Source organism: Octopus sinensis, linkage group LG5 (genome assembly GCF_006345805.1).
Source record: "Octopus sinensis linkage group LG5, ASM634580v1, whole genome shotgun sequence".
NCBI lineage: Eukaryota > Metazoa > Mollusca > Cephalopoda > Octopoda > Octopodidae > Octopus > Octopus sinensis.
In genome coordinates, this window is record NC_043001.1 from 23,384,371 (window position 1) to 23,405,608 (window position 21,238).

General features: G+C 35.4%; 1 protein-coding gene across 2 annotated transcripts in view; it reads left to right on the forward strand.

Annotated features, from left to right (window-relative positions):
* The window catches only part of LOC115212311 (probable ATP-dependent RNA helicase DDX5), a 16,119-nt gene extending 1,285 nt beyond the window's left edge, over positions 1–14,834 (forward strand). For both annotated transcript variants that reach the window (XM_029781170.2, XM_029781171.2), the window contains exons 2-13: positions 4,849–5,038; positions 5,207–5,303; positions 5,399–5,532; positions 7,305–7,370; positions 7,495–7,636; positions 9,010–9,170; positions 9,269–9,441; positions 9,541–9,651; positions 10,457–10,518; positions 10,663–10,722; positions 13,093–13,329; positions 13,940–14,834. In XM_029781170.2, the coding sequence (XP_029637030.1) occupies positions 4,849–5,038; positions 5,207–5,303; positions 5,399–5,532; positions 7,305–7,370; positions 7,495–7,636; positions 9,010–9,170; positions 9,269–9,441; positions 9,541–9,651; positions 10,457–10,518; positions 10,663–10,722; positions 13,093–13,329; positions 13,940–14,697 (2,191 nt within the window). In that variant the 3' untranslated portion in view covers positions 14,698–14,834. The remainder of the gene's footprint in view (positions 1–4,848; positions 5,039–5,206; positions 5,304–5,398; positions 5,533–7,304; positions 7,371–7,494; positions 7,637–9,009; positions 9,171–9,268; positions 9,442–9,540; positions 9,652–10,456; positions 10,519–10,662; positions 10,723–13,092; positions 13,330–13,939) is intronic.
* Positions 14,835–21,238: the final 6,404 nt, after the last annotated feature.

Consider the following 21,238-nt stretch of genomic DNA (forward strand, 5'->3'; position numbering starts at 1 on the left):
TATTTTTTTTTTTTCTAAAGAAAACAAAAAATATATATATAGAGACCCTCAACGTATTTTCTGACTTTGAAATTCTTCCGGCTTTTTTTATATATATATATATATTTTTTTTTTTTTTTTTTTTATATATTCGTCTGTTCAAAAGTATGTCGTCTACTTCACATTTGCACTTTTAGGATAGACTTAGATAATAATGGCTGCCAGCGTCTGATTTCGATGGCCAACATTTTTCAAGCCAAAAACACGTGGAAGACAAATATCTTCATTTTCCTCATCGCCATTTACACATATCCACTACTAAAATTATCCAAACATATATCTTTTAAATAATATAACTTTGCCTATATTTTGTTTTTTAAAAAAAAAAAAAATTTTATTCCGTTACGTAACTTTTTTTTTTTCTAGGTTGCCGGTCAAGGATATTTTTCCATTTTTCTCTTATTTTTTTAATAATCAACCTTTTTTTTTTAATTTTCCCAAGTTTACTCCGTTTTAGGCTGTAGATTATTTTCGTTTTGTTAGATTTGTATTGCGTGAGAGAAATATACTTCTTCGTCTTAAATAAAAAGGGAAAGGCAGGGCACGTATTACAAAATGGCTAACCAATATATTTCTATAATCAATTACCTCGTAAGGAAATAGATTCCAGTGACTCAGTGGCGTTAATTTTTCTTGCCCTTTTTATTCATCTCCTATTACTGCCCTGTTGCTTCTCGATACCCTACAGACCCCATTCGATCCTTAAACCTCCTTATTTTAATTTTTATTCCTGAAAACCGATTTTTTTCCCTCCCATTATGATTATTAATGGCAGCTTTCAAGTTCATTTAGAAATAAGCTTCGAATCTTTTTTTTTTCTTTAGTTTACTACACATTTTTTTTCTTCTTTATTTTAGTGACTTTATCTCCGAGATATTAAATTTTTTATTTTGATGACTAATACGAGTACTTAAAGCGCAGTGAAAGGCAAGATCATTAAATCTGCCATGAGGAAATAGTATTTTCTCCGCGATCATCGTTGCTTTTTCTCATCCTTATCGTTAAAATACCGGTTAAGTTCTTGTTAGGGCTAAAATCCTTCATATTCGTGACCTTGTACCAATAGTAGAGCAGAAGGATTTATGGTGGTGGAGAATATGGCACAACTGGTTACACAATGTCTGTGTGTGTGTGATAGTACGCATGAAAATATAGACTTGGAATTTTACTTTAAAAATATTCCAAAGAGTCTGCCCGGGGCATTTCTGAGGTAAAATTTTCAGCATATTTGCTCCTGCAAAAAACCTGACTTGGTGTGTAGGTTTTCAAAGGGCATCTCTTATACTGTGAAACTTACAATATAACAATTCATCATTTCTCAATTTAGGGGATTATTTAAATTTTCTCGGTTAATGTAAATAAACATTAACCTTTTCCTCTATTATTTAGATTGATGTGTTATGGAATAGATAATACTTTATTGCAATTTTTGATATTACCAACGACAAAGACATTCGAGGTGTGGCCGAAGTTTATGGCAAAAAAAATTCGTTGTTAATAATATATAATGAACGTAAAACCGGTTTCTAATGATCTATTTGGAATAATATTTATTCTTTGAAGTACAGTCTGATTTTTTTATTTCTTTAATTTTGGGCAGGTAAAAATTTTGTTTCACTTCAATTCTGATCGAGTCGGCCATTATTTTTCAGCCGTATTTATCCGGTCTTAATCTTTTCTGCCTAATTCCAATTTTATGATCTGATTACCATTTTCGTTAAAACAGCTGCTGTTCCTAGCATATCGAGTAGTAGTTTTTCAATATTACCATATGTATCTATAAACTGAAGGGTTCAGACTATTGTTCTACCTGCTGCTCTATATTTGGGATTGGCGTCGCAATCATATGGGTATAAATTTTTTTTTCGTTTGGAAAGCTATTGATGAATTAGCCATACCCTGTGTATGTGTAGTAGACATATATAATATTGTTGTTGTCTCCCTTGATGTACCAATCTAAGTAGGTGCCGGGAATTTAATTAGATTCGTTAGTTCATGAGGAAACGTCAGCCATTGATAAACTGCGGCCCGCGGGACTTAGAGAATGGTACGCCTCACGAGAAATTTGCCTTAGATTTTTTTTTTTTTTTTCATAGTGCGGCCCCCCATCTCGATAAAAAGAAAAAAGGTTTTCCCATGCTTCCATGATATACGCACGACAAAATGAATGCGATTATAATTGCTTCGACAGTGCTGCGTATTACTAAAATTGGAACAATGCAGATATTTAATTGAGAAATGCTCGTACTTATATTGTTTGCTTCGTTACGTAAAGCAAGCACTCGTACATAAAAAAGCTGGCCGGATGAATTTCCACCTAAGTTCCTATCTGTGAATTTGAAATCTTTAACGGCGTTTCAGCTGTGTTGCAGCATTTTAAAATTGCTTTCTGTTAGTAACGCATGATATAAATTTTTCATTCTGCTCTGTACTTGATTTCATTTCAATTGCTGCTAATAAAAGTGCATCTTTTTTTTTTTTTTTTTATCGACTTTTCTTAGAAATTCTGTTTCCAGAATTTTTATTCTTTTTTTTTTGGAATCCACAATTTCACGCCATGCATTGTGGTGAATATTAAAGAATTTACATAAACTGATCGCTCAATTTCAGCGACGTTTCGCTTAGTCATTTCCCGGAAACTAAGCATGGAAAGCGAAATTGCTTTCGTTGAAATGAAATGAAATGACATCAACCGGATGTACTGAAATCCTTTTGGGGGCTAAAAATCCTTTTCGCACCTCCCCTTGGAAAAAAATTTTTTTTTTAACAAATACTTTATTTCCTATGTTTTTAGATGTCGGAGATTACGAAAATTTAATTTCATCCCCCCACCCCCCTTAATTATGGATTTTCCTTTAAAGAGAAAATAGCGAATAGAACATATATGCAAATCGAAATTAAACAGGCAAAAAAACATTGTGAAAAGAATTTGCGTTTTACTTGCGTTTGCCTTAAATAATCGTAAATAATATAATGGAAATGCATTAACCTTTCCTTTTTGTAAAATGCTTTTATTTTATGATTTAACTATAAACTAAAATATAAGATTTGGATAGGGTAATACTGTCGAACGTATTTAACGAATTGTATGGACCGCTTTCTTCAATCTGTATAGGGCGGTTGATAACACCGTGTACGTATCTCTGAGATATCAGTTGACTATTGTTTCTCAATTGACACCGACCTCTTCCATAACATTGTTAGCGATCCACTGCCTCTAACCGAAACCCTGAGAAGAAATTTGCTTCAAATACTTTACTAATACCTGCATTCAAATTACCTCCAAACTTCCCCATCTGAACATATTAATCAAATTGGATCTTTGCAGCAAACCGCTGAATTGGGAATTAATCCCGACGATGCAAGAAAATTAACTGAATTTTCATTGTTCATCGTATTATCATAATACCTTTCAATTTCGAAGAAAAACTTTATTTGTTTTATTTTATTGCTGAATTTAAGTACTTTATTCCGATCTTTGGTTGAGTTCAGTACTTTTGGGATCACGAAACGTCATCATTTATTAATGCAGATTTTGATGAGAGAACCATATTCGTCCATAAATGCGCGAGCCTAATTTAGAGCATTGAAATTTGAGGGGCGTGGGAAAACCTGTTGTACATACTGCACTTTTTCGTGATTTCTCTTCATTTCATAAGTTGTCAAAACCAACTGCGACTTAGTCACTGGTACAGGTTCCACAATAGGTTGATTGCAGTTTTACAACGAAAATTAATGAATTTGTTGGTGTGTTTATAAATAGCTGGTTCGGTCCTCCATTGTAATTTTCATTTGACATAACTACTGATAGATGACTTGCTAAAAAAAATAAACGTTTTTATAGATACGTCTTCAAGGATGTAGAATTACAAGTGGCGATCTTTCGTTTTGGCTCACGCCTAATTTCTATGCGTTCATTTAATGTAAATGTATGGGTGATATAATGACGAAAAACGAGACAATGAATCGATGTGGAAAATAATCGGCAATGATTAGATTATTGTAATATAGCTAAAAACATTTCCTCTGAAAATGACAAGCGTGATATCCAGCAAAAAAAAAAAAATCTCTGCTGTCGTTCTACTGGCCAGTTTTAACCTCAATGATGCAGCATTTAATCAATTTAATAAACATGGAATCGCATAAAAAGTAAATGTCGAGTCATGCACAGAACTGGTTTTTACTCTAGATGACCTAATTATGTTCATTACTATCCTTTATTTCACGTTTTTGAATTTTCAAAACAAAGTAATAGTAAATGCACGTTGGACCATTGGATTTCGCAATATTTTCTTACACTGCTGATTTACTTTACTGAATTTTCAGTCTATTCCTCTTTATATGTTCATATTTCGAAAGATCGCCCAACACCGTAGTATGTACTTATCAAGAAGCGTACTTCTACATGGTACATAGACATTTTAGAAAGATCAGTCAATTCTCCCGCATATCACAACCGTCTCGTTACTTTGATTCAATACCTGTGCATTAACTTTGCTAGTTGTGTAAAAATGAAAAATCGCTTTGAATACACACGTATGCTTTTATGGCCACTCTTCCTTATTCATCCCCTATTATTTAAAAATATCGTTTATCAGAATCTTAAATTAATTCAGACTGGCGGTGGGGGTCCACCCTCATCCGTGATTTGAAACTTGAATGTCTTTGTTCTAAGTTTAGATTTCGTTGATCTCTGCCAATCGAAGTTAATTCTATGCTAATATTTTTTTTTTTTTTTTTTTGAAATGTGGAAGAAATATAGAAACTTGCAATTTTTCAAAACCAATGTTTTCTTTTTTTTTATTTCAGTTTATCACGTGGTTTGGGTGGCATGAGATTTGGTGGTGGCCGTGGTGGATCTAGTGGTCTTGGAGGCCGTCTTAACAAAAATAGTCAACCCGGTGAACGTCTTAGGAAACCAAGATGGGATTTATCAAGATTGCCTAAATTTGAGAAGAATTTTTACAGAGAACACCCTAATGTTACCAATAGACATTTAGTATGTGGTCCATTTTATCAAAATTGCTTTATCAATTAACTTGATTATATATGTATATATGAAATAATTTTTATAAGAATTCTTACTGATTTCATATTTTTTCAAATTTATCAATGTATTACAGTTACTTTTATGCATAATCTCAAAATATACAAATGTTAATTCCAGGATGAAGTTCAAGCCTTTCTTAAAAGTAATGACACTACAATTCGTGGTCGAAATCCTCCAAAGGCTATATTCTCATTTCATGAAGCAGGTTATCCAGGTAAGCTAAAACTAATTTGCATTTATTGTTCAAGTTGTACAAAATTTTGCCATTTAACTACATAAATTTATGATGTTCATTTATTTTATTTGTAGATTATGTAATGGAAGGGATTGCCAAATGTGGGTTTTCTAATCCAACACCTATTCAGTCTGTAGGCTGGCCTATAGCACTGTCTGGTAGAGATATAGTTGGTATTGCCAGAACTGGTTCTGGTAAGACATTAGGAGTAAGTAAATTTTTTTATTTCCATTTATTAATTTAAAACTATCACTTCCAAGTCTGTAAAATTTTCTGCTTTTTCAAAACCAAATAAGCTTTTTAACAAGTTGAAACAAATGGGTTATAAGCTGGAATAAATTACTTTAGTTCGAAAGGGATTGTATATCAGGACTGATATAAGTTCTGTCTGGGAGCTGTGTTCAATCTTTGACAAAAGTTCCTCAGTCATAAGTGTAGTGTGTATATCATTTACATCTACTGTCCATGTTGGAATGGGAGTTGGTCCAAGTCAATACATTTGGGGGGGATACTGTTTGACAGAAGGGTGGGGGAACTTGTCACACAAGTTTTATTTTCAGCTTAGGAAGGCCATTAAAACGAGCCAGTTTGCAGTGTGTACTAGGCGTTTTTCATGTTGACATGACTGAAGAGATCCTGGGTGATTAATTGATATTATATGAGTGAACGGCAGAGAACTGCTTGGAGTGGTGGTGCTTCTGCTAGTTAATATACTTAAAGGTTGTTTACAAAAGAAGTCTGGGCACTGCTGAAGTTTTTTTACCATTGGCTTGTAGTGATAAGCAGCAGTATATTTAGTTGGCATGGAAATGCTTCACAGGTGTTTTTAGTAACCAGCAGTTTTAGTTAGCAAGGAAGCCTACAACTTGTACCCTGACTAGTAAATATTTTCCATGAAAGCTAAATTAATTTACTAAAATTGTCAATTTCTAGAAAGTTTTTATTTTGTAAACTTGGGACCATTCAATTTTTTTGCCTAAATTCATGACGGTGACCCATTTGTTTTCCTCAGCTTTCTCTCTTTCTCTCTCTCTCTCTCTCTCCCAATTCTGTGTAGATTGCCAACTGATTTTTAGAAACTACTTCCCCCCTCCTGCCTTTTTTTTTACTTGTTGCTTAAATTTAAGATAAGCTTTGAAGCAAACAAAAACATTTTGTAAAAATTATTTGGGGCTTTGGGATTTGTTTCAATTGCATGTAACCACAAAGCAATCTGGTGTTAATTTTAATGCCCGTCTTAGATTTATTTTATCAGTACTCTCTTACCTTGGACCTTTCTTTTACACCACCTGTCCATTTCACCTGCTCTACTAACATTCAGAAGGAAGTGTGTGTGTGCATATTATGTGTCCTTTTGCTCATGCAACACAGTCTGTCTTTAGAGTGGGGATAAGAAACTGGTTTCTAGCTGGAGTAGTGAAGGCATATAGCCTAGTGGTTAAGGTGTTGCACTAGTTTGCTAGATTGTGGTTTTGGTTCCCAGACTGTATGTTGTGTTCTTAAGCAAAGTGCTTAATTTTACATTGCTCAAGTCCATGGGTTACTTTGCAACAGACATCTTTTTCTGGGGGATGAGATTGTGATTCCAGTTACTTAGAAAACCATGTAACTGGTCTTTGAGTCTTGGGACTCAAGATTATAATGTTCAAGGGCTGATGATGTAGTCATTAGACTTCTAATTCCACCTTGTCACTTAATAAAGCTTATCTACCCTGTATAACATGCTCATAGAGGCTCAAAAAATTTGTATTTGTAGCTATTCATGCTGCTAGTTTATTTTACTTCTGGTGGAGTATCATCTTTGTACTACTGTTCTTATCTCTATTAAAGCTTTCTAGTTTAGCAGAAGGGAGATAAGTTCCAATTCTGTTTTTTCCTGCAGCTTTCTCATCAGAAATATTATGCCTTATACTGAAAAGCTATCAAAATTTCTTCTCATAAATATTTTAAAACTGATTCAATTTTTTTTATTTTTTATAGTTCTTGTTACCTGCTATAGTGCATATAAATCACCAACCATATTTAGAAAGAGGAGACGGTCCTATTGTAAGTATTTAACTTAGTATTTTTTGTTTTCCTCAACATTTGTTCATTCCTTTTAATCTCATTTAAATATTTGTCATGCTTGGTAAGAATTTGCCTTTTAATTAAATGCTCTTTTGTGTTGCAGTGTTTAGTACTTGTACCTACTAGAGAGCTAGCTCAACAGGTTCAAGAAGTTGCTATTGAATTTGGCCGACATTCAAAGGTACGCAACAGTTGCGTTTATGGAGGTGCTCCTAAAGGCCCCCAAATCAGAGATTTGGAAAGAGGTTAGTATTTTTTCTTTGGTATCATTACATATAGACAAAAGCTTGCAATTGAATTAATAAGTGGAAGAGTGTGTTTAGGGAAAATATAGGTGTGGGCACTTATACACTGGGTACTTGATGTCCAAGCATTAGCAAATTTGGTCCTTTAGGAGTGGTTATTTAAAAAATAGCTGATATCTAATCATTTGTACATTTGAAAGATGTACTTTTATGTTCCATGTAAGTATTTCATTTATATTTCGAATAAAACATGTCGCTTTCATTTAATCTTGAAGATATTGAATTTAGTAAAATATCCCAAGTTGTTTAGGAACTTAAATATTTTGATGAAAGGTTTCCTCCTATAAAGCAGGAAGGTTTTATTGTAGAACTGGGGGTGGGTTGGTACCAAAGGGGTTAGAGCCAGCATCTAAATATTAGTGTTTTACAGGAATTTTGTTAGTGGCTAATGTTTATATTAATTCATGGGCTACCTGTAGAAGGCAGGACTTTCTGAATGGCATACCTAATGAGAATTACATTGAATTTTTTAGTAGTGCAGTCAGTCAGGTGAACCATGTCAAATGTTGCTCGCATCTTGGCAAAGGTTGCCCGTGCCTGGTTAATATCAATTTCCATTACTTGATACAGTGAATTGGCAGGATATCTAGTGTCAGACAACAAGCTTTGCAGCATCTGGCTCTCTGCATTCTGAGTTTAAATCCCATGGAAGTAAGCTTCAATCTGGGTGCTGGATCCCACTGGCATTGACTAGCCCCACCCCATAAATTTCTGGCCTTATGCCTCTGCTAGAAGTAATTATTTAGTAGTTGATTAGCAGGAACAGCATTGGAAAAAAAATGTTTTGCAGAGCCAATTCTTAATGTTGAGTTCAAATTCTGCCGTCGCTTAATTTGCCATTGATGCAACAAAGTACCAGCCTTTAGTTGATTTAATCAATGCTATTCTCCCTTAGAAGCAATTGTTTGTATTTTACTTCTAATGACAAATAGTTAAATTTATTGCTTATTCATACTTGGCATGTGTTGGATGGTTTTTAAAAAAAAATTTTTTTTATCTGGAACATTATTTTTCCTGTTGCTAATTCTGTCACTTATGACATGCTGGTAAATGGTTTTTAATGTATTTCACAGATTGTATGAGTCAACCTAGCAGATATATATTGGATTAATCCTCTAATAATTAGCTTTTCCTTTTTACTTGGGGGTCACATTTTGAGTGCTGAATGTATAAGGCAGGGAAGAGTTATTGCATTGTTCGGTCTCTTGATGTCTTTGTCAGTGCACATATGTCAGGATGATTGATTTTTCACGTTTGTTAGATTTCATATGAAATAGCACATTTCTCATGTGATGTTCTTTTAATGTTATTAGGTGCAGAGATTTGCATTGCTACACCAGGGCGTCTTATAGACTTCTTAGAAGCTGGTAAAACAAATCTTAGGAGAACTACATATTTAGTTATGGATGAAGCTGATAGAATGTTGGATATGGGCTTTGAACCACAAATTAGAAAGATTATGGAGCAGGTTCGGGTAAGTAATTAACATTTTTTGTCATTATTGAAAATATTTGACTTAATTTTTGTGTCTGAGTTTTAGTTTACAAACTTTTTATTATTTTCCTTTTCTAGCCCGACCGCCAAGTGCTTATGTGGAGTGCTACTTGGCCAAAAGAAGTGAGATCATTAGCTGAGGAATTCCTTAAGGACTACATTCAGATCAACATAGGTGCTCTGCAACTTAGTGCGAACCACAATATTTTACAAATAATCGATGTTTGTAATGAATCTGAGAAAGATCACAAGTGAGTATTATTTCAGCTGCAATAGTTTTGATTTTTTTTTTTATGTTTATGTATATGTGTAAGCATGTATTCAAATGTTTTTAATTCTATTAATTGTAGATTAGTAAAGCTTCTAGAAGAGATAATGAATGAAAAAGAAAACAAAACATTAGTTTTTGTTGAGACTAAACGAAGAGCAGATGAGTTACAAAGAAGAATGAAACGTGATGGGTAAGTTACATTTATGCATGCATACTGCTATATTGTTATACACAGGTTGATATGTTTTAGGAAGCTGTATTTTATTTCATTAGTTTTCTGGGTAGCAAAAAATGTTATGGGAATAATAGTATATGGATTTTGTTTTGTATTTCCTAGTTTGCAAATGTTAGGCTTTTCTGGGGATGGGGAGCACAAAGTTCAGATTTTATTTTTGCTGTTTTGTCTCTAGACTGAGCATTTAGCTCTACCTACACCACTTCAATGAACCAAAACTGAAAAAAAAGATTTCAAGTTGGTTGATAGATATCTTATAACAAATAATTCCAATAATTCACCCCATTCATGCCGGTTTGATGAAATGAAATTTTTATCACATTTTCTGATGAAATAATGATTTGGTCGTTTAAAACTTGATTAATCTTTAGTCTCCTGATTAATTTCCATTAAAGTTTTCATGTCCTTCCAAGCATCAGTTTCATGAATTTTTTTTTTTTTTACCAAGTTCATTATTTTCCAAATGAATTGTTTTTTAACAGAAATACTGTAATAAAAAGGTGTTAGTGTATTTGTATTAGACTGACGGCTTGGTATTTTTAAAAAATGGTTAGTCGTTTTTGTATAGGTTGTTTCTGAATTTAATAAATTTGTGTGTTAAATACACATCAGTGTGGTGGGAGCTTTCCACATTCCTAATAGTTCTTAGTGCAGATAGGTGTGATGTTCATATTGCACATGCTATAAGCTATGAAATATTTAAAATGTCGTTACATCTGCATGCATTTGTTTAACTATTTTTTCAATCATTTTCCTTCAGCTGGCCTGTTATGGCTATTCATGGTGATAAGTCACAACCAGAGAGAGATTGGGTGTTAAGTGGTGAGTAACAATTCTACTTTTGATTTTATCTTTGACATCATTTTCACAATTTTCTTAACCTTTCGTTTATGCTGATATTCTGCAGCACTATTTAGTGCAACTGTCAGATTCGGAGATTATCCATTTTATTTTTTCCTTTTACAGAATTCAGAACAGGACGTATACCAATTATGATTGCTACTGATGTTGCATCTAGAGGCTTAGGTTTGTATAAAACTGAAGAAAGGTCTTCTCACTTTTTATTTTATTATTTACTACATAATTTTAAATGATGAATTCATAATAACTCATAACTTTAATTTCAAACTCTCTCCAGAGTCTCATTAAGAAATGTTAAACCTAAGAATAATTTCATTTAAAGTACCTTTAAATTTGAATTCATAAACATTCTATTTTTAAAGAGTAAATATGAAATGATTGCATTGGTTACAGTACATAACTTGTAATGTTTGAGTACGTGTGTGTGCATGTGAGAGTGAATGATAAACAACTGCTTTGGTTGTTAACTCTTCTGCTTTATGTCGCAGTAATAAGTTCTAAGTCTCTTTTGGCAGCGGAACATAGAAAGTTACTGATGCAGGCTGGACCGGCATGACTACTCTCAAGAGCTGAGGGGAAGGTGCAGAAATTTTCCTCTTCAGTTGTTGACATCCAGAAAATAATAAATTTGATGATTCTTAGTGCTGAGTTCCCCCGACCTGGCGTGAGGAATTCAGGTGGTGATGTTGGAGAACAAGTTCCAGTTTCAAGACTTGACCTGCACAAGCAGCAGACCTGTCTTGGACAGTTAAATGGCACTGGCTTTCCTTTCTTTCAACTTCATCTTCTTGCTTCACCCCCTTTTTTTTCTTTTTTCTTTTTCTTTTTTTTAACCAGAATTTTCTGGGTTAATGCCTTTTTATTTGATAAACACTTTTTTTTTTCTTTTTCTTTTTTTTTTGCCCCCATTTCACAAGTTCAATAAAAATGTAGTGGCAATAAAATAGTATGCATTACTGGCACTGACCTGGATCTAGGATTTTCTCACACAAATCTGGTAAGATATAGTATTGAGTGTTGCTATTCTGTCTGGAAACACCTAAGATTGAAACTGCTGGGTATTGGTATAAACTGATGCTGTTTGCTTTTCAGTGAGTAATAAACAATGGAGATGTGTTAGAGGTGAATGTGTGTGTGTAAATATAACTTTTGACATATTGTTTGTGCTATGTTTAATCAAGGTTTGAGTCCTTGTTAACCTTTCTTGTGTTTTCATAGAGTTTAACTGCTTTTTAAGTTGATGTAAAATTACATTTATCACATACAAATATTTTGTCCACTTGTAATTTTCAAGAAGTTATAGTATACTGATTTAAGGGCTATTAAAGTGTTTTCATGTTTAAACCTGTTAAAGCAGGTATAGATTGTCCATAGTGAATTAATCCTCTAAGTTACATGAGATTACCTTAATTTTTTAGTTATTTTGTAGCAAACTAAGTTCTATTATTGGTTCTTTCATCTAATGTCTTTCTATGTGATTTTATAATTTATGCAGTTGGCCGCTACTTATTCCTACTTGACAAATGTTAATTTTGCTTGTATTGTGTTAAGTAACATGCCTCCAATTTAAGATTTATTGCTAGATTGTTTGTCATCTGAGAAATTAAAGTTATATATTAATCATTGATAGTATGTTTTGGAATTTACTCACAGGACTTACCATTAATCCTTGTCAGTGGTGTTTCCTGATTCATAGCAACACAGAATGTCATGTTTTTGTTTGGATAATGCAGCCACCTCCTCACTATGAATTTCCAGGATTATCTTCTCAGCATTGCAGCCCGTGACTCACCGGATGTTAAAGTTCGGTTTCTCGGACTACTTCTCTACTCCTATCTCTCCCTTGTCAACTGTCCTGATGGAGTCATGTCGGAAACCTGCCAGCAAAGAGGGAATGCTTACTCTTAAAACTGCATATGGGACTTTGCTTCCTGCATGCTGAGCTGACAGCTGAAGGGTATCTTGTTAGACTTACATAAACATGTACTCGGATATGTGACCGACGCAAATAACAAATGTCTAGCCTCTAGCAGGCTAGCCTTCACCACACACGGCCAGCAGTTACTGTCTCTTCACTGACAGTTTAATAGTCACCACACAGTTATTGTGTTAAACCTTTTCTTGGTTTTACTGTAAACAAAAGCATTCAAGAAGAGAGAGCAAATTGCCGATACCAGCCAGATGCATGCTCCCTCTTTCAATTGGTTACTACTAACCTGGACGTTCAGGTGAATTTTTAAGTTGGGGACAGGAAGTAAACACCCTGGGGTTGCAGGTAAGATGGCAGCAATTAAGGTAAGTTAACTACTTTTCTTACCCAGGGTAAGCTCTTGGCCCTAACTAAAATTTGTTCAAAGTTAAAATTGTCAAGCTTGTGGGAGTGTGCATTCTTGTTGGTTTCATAGTATTTCATGAATAGACATAACTGGCTCTTCTGATTTCAGTTAAAAGCAAATAAATATTATTCCTACTAATATTCTGCCTTTCTTCTTGTTATGGGGGTTTTCCCAACAATGCCCTGTAACAATTTTACAGATGTGGATGATATAAAATTTGTGATAAACTTTGACTACCCGGCCACCTCAGAAGACTATGTTCACCGTATTGGGCGAACTGCTCGCAGCAACAATACTGGCACTGCGTACACTTTCTTCACTCCTGCTAATATGAAACAAGCACAAGACCTTATGTCTGTGCTTAAAGAAGCTAACCAAGTCATCAATCCTAAATTAATGCAATTGGCAGAGAGTGCAAGAGGAATATTTGGAAAAGGTAATTGTTCCTATATTATTAAATTGTGCCATGGCCACAATAAAGCATGTTAAGTTTTTCTTTTATGCTTCTGTGGTTTGGCAGAAAAAAAAAAGTCTTCTTCGATCTTCCATTTTTTTTTTTCCATAGAATTTGGAATTTGCAAGGGAGATACAGTATTTGATTGTCAAAACTTTTTGCCATTTTCTAATGAAAACGTTTTTATGGAATTTTGAATTTAAGCTGGTTTTGAAAATTTTTAATATTAAGTAGGATTTAGAATCATTTTTAAAAGATATTTTCAGATTTTTTATTTTAAACTGCTCTGAAAGTTTGTCAGGTTTAGAATCAACCATATAAAATAAAAGGGTGGGGATTGTTATTACTCAAAATAACAATGTCAAACTATTATTTGTTTAGCTACTAAAGCCATGTTATCACCAATGTAATAAGCACAATTTACATGAATGTTTTGAAATGAATAGGTAAATCTGTGGACTTAAAAGCATTTTCATGATTTTTAATTTTGAAAGGGGAAATCTAGTTCCTATATTTTAACTAGTCTTTTACTCGTATGTTTTTTTTTCTTGCTCATTTAAATACCATTTTGTTTAACCTTTTTCTTCTCCAGGACGCAGTCGCTACCGAGGTGGCAGGGATAGAGATAATGGAAGTGGTGGCCGCTTTGGATCTAGTGGCAGCCGTGGTGATCGTGGAGGTGGTTCTCGTGGGAGCAGCTATGGTAGTGGCCGTGATCGTGGAGGTGGTTCTCGTGGTGGTTATGGTGGGTCTTCAGGTTCAGGAAACTATGGAGCTGGTAGCCAGTCCAGAGGATCATTTGGATCTAAGCCAGGTGGTAGTTCTGAAAGAAATAGATTTTCAGCTAACTCTGGTAACTTTAACCAAAATAATGTAGGAAGTTATGGCACTAACGTAGGGAACAAGACCGGTGGTTATGGAATGCATTCAAAGCCTAATTATAATACTGGTAGTAATGTGGGTCCTAAATCTAATTATCCATCTCAGAATTCCAGTTATCCTACAGCAAATAGTTCAAACTATGGCACCCAAAATAGTTCACGGCCTGTACAAGCACCCGGACAGTATGGGTCTCAAAAACCCCAGAACTCCTATCAGATGAATGGTTACGGCGGTGCTCCAGCACCTCCAGCACAGTCAACTAGTTCTAATCAACAGAATGGTAATGCAACTAGTGGGGCTGGTACACAGAATTTGCAAAACTTACAAAATATGGCTTTCATGTACAGTCAGTGGATGCAAAATCAGCCGGGTGGTAACTCTCAGCAACAGCCCCCTCCTCCACCTCCTGGAAAAACAACCAATCCGCCACCTCCACCATCTACCAACTACAATTATCAGTATCGTTAAATCAAGCATTTTCTCACTTAGTTATTATTGTTGTACATAGATGCTCCAATATATTAAGTCATTTCCATTTTCACGCTGCATGTGATGTCTTTGTGCTTTTTATCTATCATTAACCAAAACAACAATGGAAAAAAAAAGAAATTAAAGAATTATTTAATAACTTGGTTTTTGTGTTTTTTTTTTTTAAAAATACATTGTTTTTGCATATTTGATATAGATTCAGATGCAACTTTGTTGTTGGTCATCTACTATTCAAAATGCTTTCCTGTATTGACTTTGGTTTAGATACTTTGTGTGCAATGGACTTTAACTGGCCAAAATAATATCTTCAAACCAGTGAGATCTTTACTTTAAAAATAGACAATCAGGTCATTGAACTCACAAAGCTACAAGGTAATGCATGACATTGAAATCTGGGAATAAGCATTACATTTGGATGCTAAAGGGTCAAGGATGAAGGTGATGATTCAGTCACTTTTGGTAATATACAACTTCCACATATTCAAATTGCTTTGTTGGAAAAGTAAAAATATTAGAAATGCCAATACAACTTCCACATATTCAAATTGCTTATTTTACCATGAAATAATTGGCTTACATATAATTAGTAGGTTTTGCAGCTTAACTTTTCTGGATTTTAATTAAAAGATATTTCAACAATACAGATTTTAATAAACTGATGGAAGATGGGTATAGGACTTGTTGATTATAAATTTACCATACCAACAATATTCATTCTTGTCCATTTTCATTGCAAATGGAAATCGAATACTCTTAAAATGCTGATTGCTTAACTAGTTAATATTTTATTGAAACAAGGAGGCAGTTGCTTGCAAGTTATGAAGTTTCTTTCTGAGAATAGTGTTATAAATTTGTTTCATATGCTAAATTTGGAAAATAAGCAGGTGTCTTACCCCGATGTTAACAGCTTAAGTCGATAGCATCAACCCCAAAAGGATGAATGGCAAAGTCTACCTCAGTGGAATTTGAACTCGGAATGTAACAGATGAAATACCACTTCACCCGAAATGCTAACGATTCTACTGGCTCATCACCCTAGTTGATGAAAAATATTAAAAGCACTTTGACTACAACAACAGTCTGAATTATAATAATAAAAACATTGTGTACAGTGCTCAGGTGCACTACAACTCATCTAAAGTGTATGTATAATCAGGTGTAGTTTTGGCGGATTTCGGAAAGCATGAGGGCCTTAAAGGATGCAGTGTCGTGGCAGTCAACAACTGATGCAGGCAGTTTGTTCCATGCTTCAGCAACTGAGTGAAAAAATGTTTCCAAAAGTCATGGGAGCTGTGTTGTTTTCTGACTTTGTAGGCATGTCCACGTGTGTTAGACACAAGAAGATCAAAAAGGTATTCAGTGTTGTGGATGTTTACGAAGTCCAGTCGCCGGAGCTTCAGGGAAACAAGGCGCTCAGTGTATGGTAGGTGTCTGATGGAGGGTATGTGTATGGTTGCACATCTCTGAACAGATTCCAGGAGGTCACTGTTCTGAGCAAGATAGGGGTTCCAAACTGATGATGCGAATTCCAAGTGTGGTTGTACCATAGCTGTATATAGTTTTAAATAGATGGCTGGAGAGCGGCTAACAAAAGTCTTGAGTGATGCCAAGACACCCTCGGCCTTCTTGACAATTTTAGAGATATGCTTTGTCCAACGCAAATCTGATGCCTAGGTCACGTGCGCAAGAGGATTTCTTGATATCAGTGTTGTGGAGGGAGTATGTGGACGCAGGGTTTTTTCTGCCAAAATGCATGGTGGTACACTTGTCCACAGCCAGTCTGTGATCCATTGCTGCATTGTGTCCAGGTCTGATTGCAGGAAAGAGCTGTAGACAACAGGATCGGTACAGCTTGATGTCCTCTGCATATTTCAATACTGTGGCATCTATGTCATTAATGTATGCCACAAACAAGAGGGGACCAAGGACAGATCCCTGTGGTACACCCGATGACATCTCATATGGTGTAGAATGCTGTCCTAGAACTGTGACTACCTCCTTTTGGCTGAAAATGAAGGATTTCAACCAGTTAAAAAGATCATCCCTCACACCCATTGCAGAGAGTTTCACCATAAGCCTTTTGTGTGGCACAGTTGAAAGCCTTAGCAAAGTCAAGGTAGACAACATCCACCCATGAGCCACTGTCAGTGATCTGAGTAATGTCCTCAAGGAACTCGACAAGCTGATCACTGCAGCTGGAGTTAGGGACAAATCCATATTGTGAGGGTTGGATGAGACTGTGAGAGCTCCAGAAGTTCCAAAATGTTTCTCTGACACACGATTCCATCAGTTTTGCAATACAGCTAGTGAGACTGACTGGGCGATAGTTGACAGGTGATGTGCGGTCGCCCTTTTTGAACAGAGGAATGACACTGGCAGTTTTCCACTGCTCCGGAGTAGCACCATTGTTGAGACAGTGCTGGAAAAAAATAGAAAGCAGGTGTAAAAGGAAGTACCTGCCACGTTTGAGAAGCAGGTATGTAACTCCATCAAGACCAGGGGTGGCATAGTTGCGCTTATTTTGAAGGTGACGTTGCAGATGTTATTCCATTTGAAGGTGACGTATAGATGTTATTCCATTTATTAATAGTGCACTTGGTAGTAGGCTGCTGAATGCAGCCACCTTGGAGAAATCCCTTCAAGGACCCCAGATTTTGTCTACCTTCCATGATGGTATGGGTTTCATAGAGGGCACCTGGAATGTTCAGATCAGGCCCTACTGTATCTGGTTGTACTCCGAGTCTGAAGCTTCCTAGAACATGGTAAACACTTGCCTACTCATCAATTGCTGCAGAAAAGTTTTTGTCAGAATCTGAAGAGATATAACAAATCATTAAGGCTCCTTTAAAACTGCAGATGCATACCCTCTCAACCAGTCTTGCAATACTAGGATGCTGAGGTATGAAGCTGAAATTGCTGATGGCAACAACATTCATTAGTAAACATTACATAGAAATGTCCAGAGTTCAAGCAGTACACTTTCGAATATGTGAAAGCCAACACCCTTACTAATTAAATAAGGCATACTAGTTACCAATAAATTAAACATTAGTGAGCCGTGCATTAATGAGGTATTGCAAAGAACTATGCTGATGGAATCAAAAGTACACTAAAAAAATATTTAAATATAACCATAGTTTTTGAGCAGACTGCCACAAATTTCTCTTAAGATATGGCCGTCAGTATCACCAATCCTGTCAAGTTGATTCCTTGTCCTACAGTTAATGGAGCTGCATCATTTACTGATATTTAAAGAACAATCTTCGGAATTCCTCTTGAATCGTATCTTCCTCTCCTGAGAGATTTAGGATTTTTAAACCATGTCTCTGATCAAAGGGAAAGAACTCCGGTTAGAAATCATTCTCTTCTGCGTTTTGGCAGACGAAGCAAACAACTCAAATGATCTGAAAGAAGTACAGAAGCATATTTTGATTGTGTGGTGATGATCCTTTGGTTCCTTAGAATAATCTTTTACAGGGATATAGAACCATTTGGTGAAACTTCGCGTAGTGACAGTACGAGTTCTGGCGTCTACCAAATATATGTCATATATTCTGTCATTAGACTGAGGTACTGCTTTGAGTTTTAGGCAAACAAATCGATTTCAGTACTTTATTAGTTTCTTATGCTGGACTGCTATGTTATGAAGATGTAAACAAACCAACACCAGTTAAGTAGCGATGGACAAGCTTTTGAACTTTTTACCACACAGCCGTGTCTCTACCTAGGTACATTTATTTTTATAAGACACCCATTTAAAACACTGGGCAAATCCTTACGGTAAAGTACTCAATGTGCAGAAGAAGAATGTATTTGTTTACTCGGGTATCTGATGTCATCATTTGAAATATATATATACAGGTATTGAACCTCTTAGCCAGCAACCTTGGGACCGGAGGTGGTCCAGATTTCTGGACACAGGCTGAAAATATAAAATAAACAATGGAAAGTAATAAAAATTATAATAAATTGAGACACTTGACTGTGAGAAGAGGGCATCCACACAAGAACTGGTGTCATGATGCATATGCCTATGGAAACAAAACAAAGCAATCACGTGGTGAACTACAGCCTGCAAAATTCAAAGCTACCCTGATTTTTGGACTCCAGATAAGAGTCTGTATATGGTTCCACATAAAAGCACCCAGCACACTCAGTAAAGTGGTTGGCTTTAGGAAGGACATTCCAGCCATAGAAACTATACCACAACAACTGCAGCTTGGCAGTTCTGGTCACACCATCAACCTATGTCAGCATAGACAACAGACATTAAAAGATGATGATGGTATATAAATATAACTAGCAGTATCGCCCGGCGTTGCTTGGGTTTGTAAGGGAAGTAACTATATAAGCATTTTTAGAGAGTTATAGCCAAAAAAATGCATTAAAAATGGAAAAAAAATTATGGTAAATTTTTTTTTAAATCGTTGACTCATCGTAGACATTTTTAGAGAGTTACTTCCCTTATATAATAGCGAAAAATGCATTAAAATGGAAAAGAATGATGGTAATTTTTTTTTAAATCGTTGACTCATCGTAGACATTTTTAGAGAGTTACTTCCCTTATATAATAGCGAAAAATGCATTAAAATGGAAAAGAATGATGGTAATTTTTTTTTAAATCGTAGACGTGTGCTAATACCCAGAAGGGCTCGATATGAATCACGACTATAAGATACCCAGTTTTGGTTAAACTGCACCGCAAAATGTGGGAGTAGTTAGGAATCTAAATCGTAGGAGACAGACACACAACTTGACTTTTATATATAAAGACTAGCAGTATCGCCCGGCGTTGCTCGGGTTTGTAAGGGAAATAACTATATAAGCATTTTTAGAGAGTTACTTCCCTTATAAATTCGGGCTTTCTTAGCCATTTTTGTTTTGGTGTCTTCAAGCCATGAAGTCGTTGTTCTAAAAGAACGCTGGTCTCCTTCACAACGCATTACGACGTTGATTTCTTTACACTACCTTCCCCACAGCTTCACGAGGGAGGGAAGGGGGAGAAGCAAACAGGTGCAGCTGTGAGCATGGACGCCAACTCCGCCGCCATCGACACACGATGCATTTTATGCATTAAAATGGAATAAAAAATGATGTTAAATTATTTTTAAAATCGTAGACTCATCGTTGACGCGCTCGATATGAATCACGACTATAAGATACCCGAATTTGGTTAAACTGCACCGCAAAATGTGGGAGGAATTAGGAATCTAAATCGAAGGGGACAGACACTCACACAACTAGAGTTTTATATATATAGATATGTGACAATTATTCGGTAGCCAAGATAAAACGCTGAGTTTTGGCATCCGAAACTCAGAGTTTTATCTTGGCTACCGAATAATTGTTACTTATATTTACAGATAAATTCCTCTATTTACATAATATTGAGGTCTTTTTCTTTCTCTTGTTATCTTACCATTTTTTTACCAATATATATATATATAAGGTTGAGTAAAAAGTAAGCAACGTTTTGAAACATGAAATTCATCACAATATATTTCAACAATGCAGAAATCTTATTCATCAGAGTAAGTACCATTACAATCAACATATTTTTTCCAAGTTACAAGTTTGTTTATTCTGGTAACATTTAGAAATAGCAGTTAAAAACTAACCAACAAATAGTTAATAAAAATTTTTGCTGAACCCTGATTATAATTATATTCATAATTTTAAAAAATTTTGTTTAAGTTTACTGATAATGGTTCTTTTAACATACCAAACTACTTGGTAAAATTATTAATTAATTAATTTTACCCTTAATTATTGTATATATGTATATAGATAGACAGATATAGATATATGTGTGTGTGCAAGCATGAAGGTACACTGGCACTACATCTTAGAGTGTACTTCTCCGGATTTATATTTTCTACAAACAATGTATATACATATATATATATATAGGGAAGCTTTATGAAAATAGACAAAAGACGAAGGCAGGTGGAAAACAAACAAACAATTGTATTAGTATGGCGCTCAGGAAATATAAATAAAACAAGTCTTTAACGTTTCGAGCCTACGCTCTTCAACAGAAAGATACACAGAGGAAAAAAAACACAGAAAGAAGGAGAGAAAAAAATATGCGTGCAGTAACTAACGAATCAACATGCCGATCTGATTTCGGCCAGAAGTCAAAGATCAAACATGAGACGCGAGAGCGAAATTAGGGGAGATAATAGGGTTGAATGACCTACTCCAACATAAGGGTGTGTGTGTGTGAGAGAGAGTATTAGTGCGTATGAGAGGTCTGGATGTGTGTATGTATATATGATGTGATGTGTAAAGTCGTGTAGTGTGGAGAGAGGGGGAGGGGGAGGAGGAAAGAGGGAGAGAGAAGGGGAGTGAGGGAGGGAGAAAGTGGGAAGAAGGGAAGGGGAGTAGGGGTGAAAGGATGAAGGACTGAAGAGAAGTAGGTGTCGGGGGGAGAGTTGAGACCAAATGGCGTATAAGAGCGAAGAGAGAAGATTAATTCCTGTTCATGGCGCAAACGGGAATCCGGATGGCCTCTGTGTAA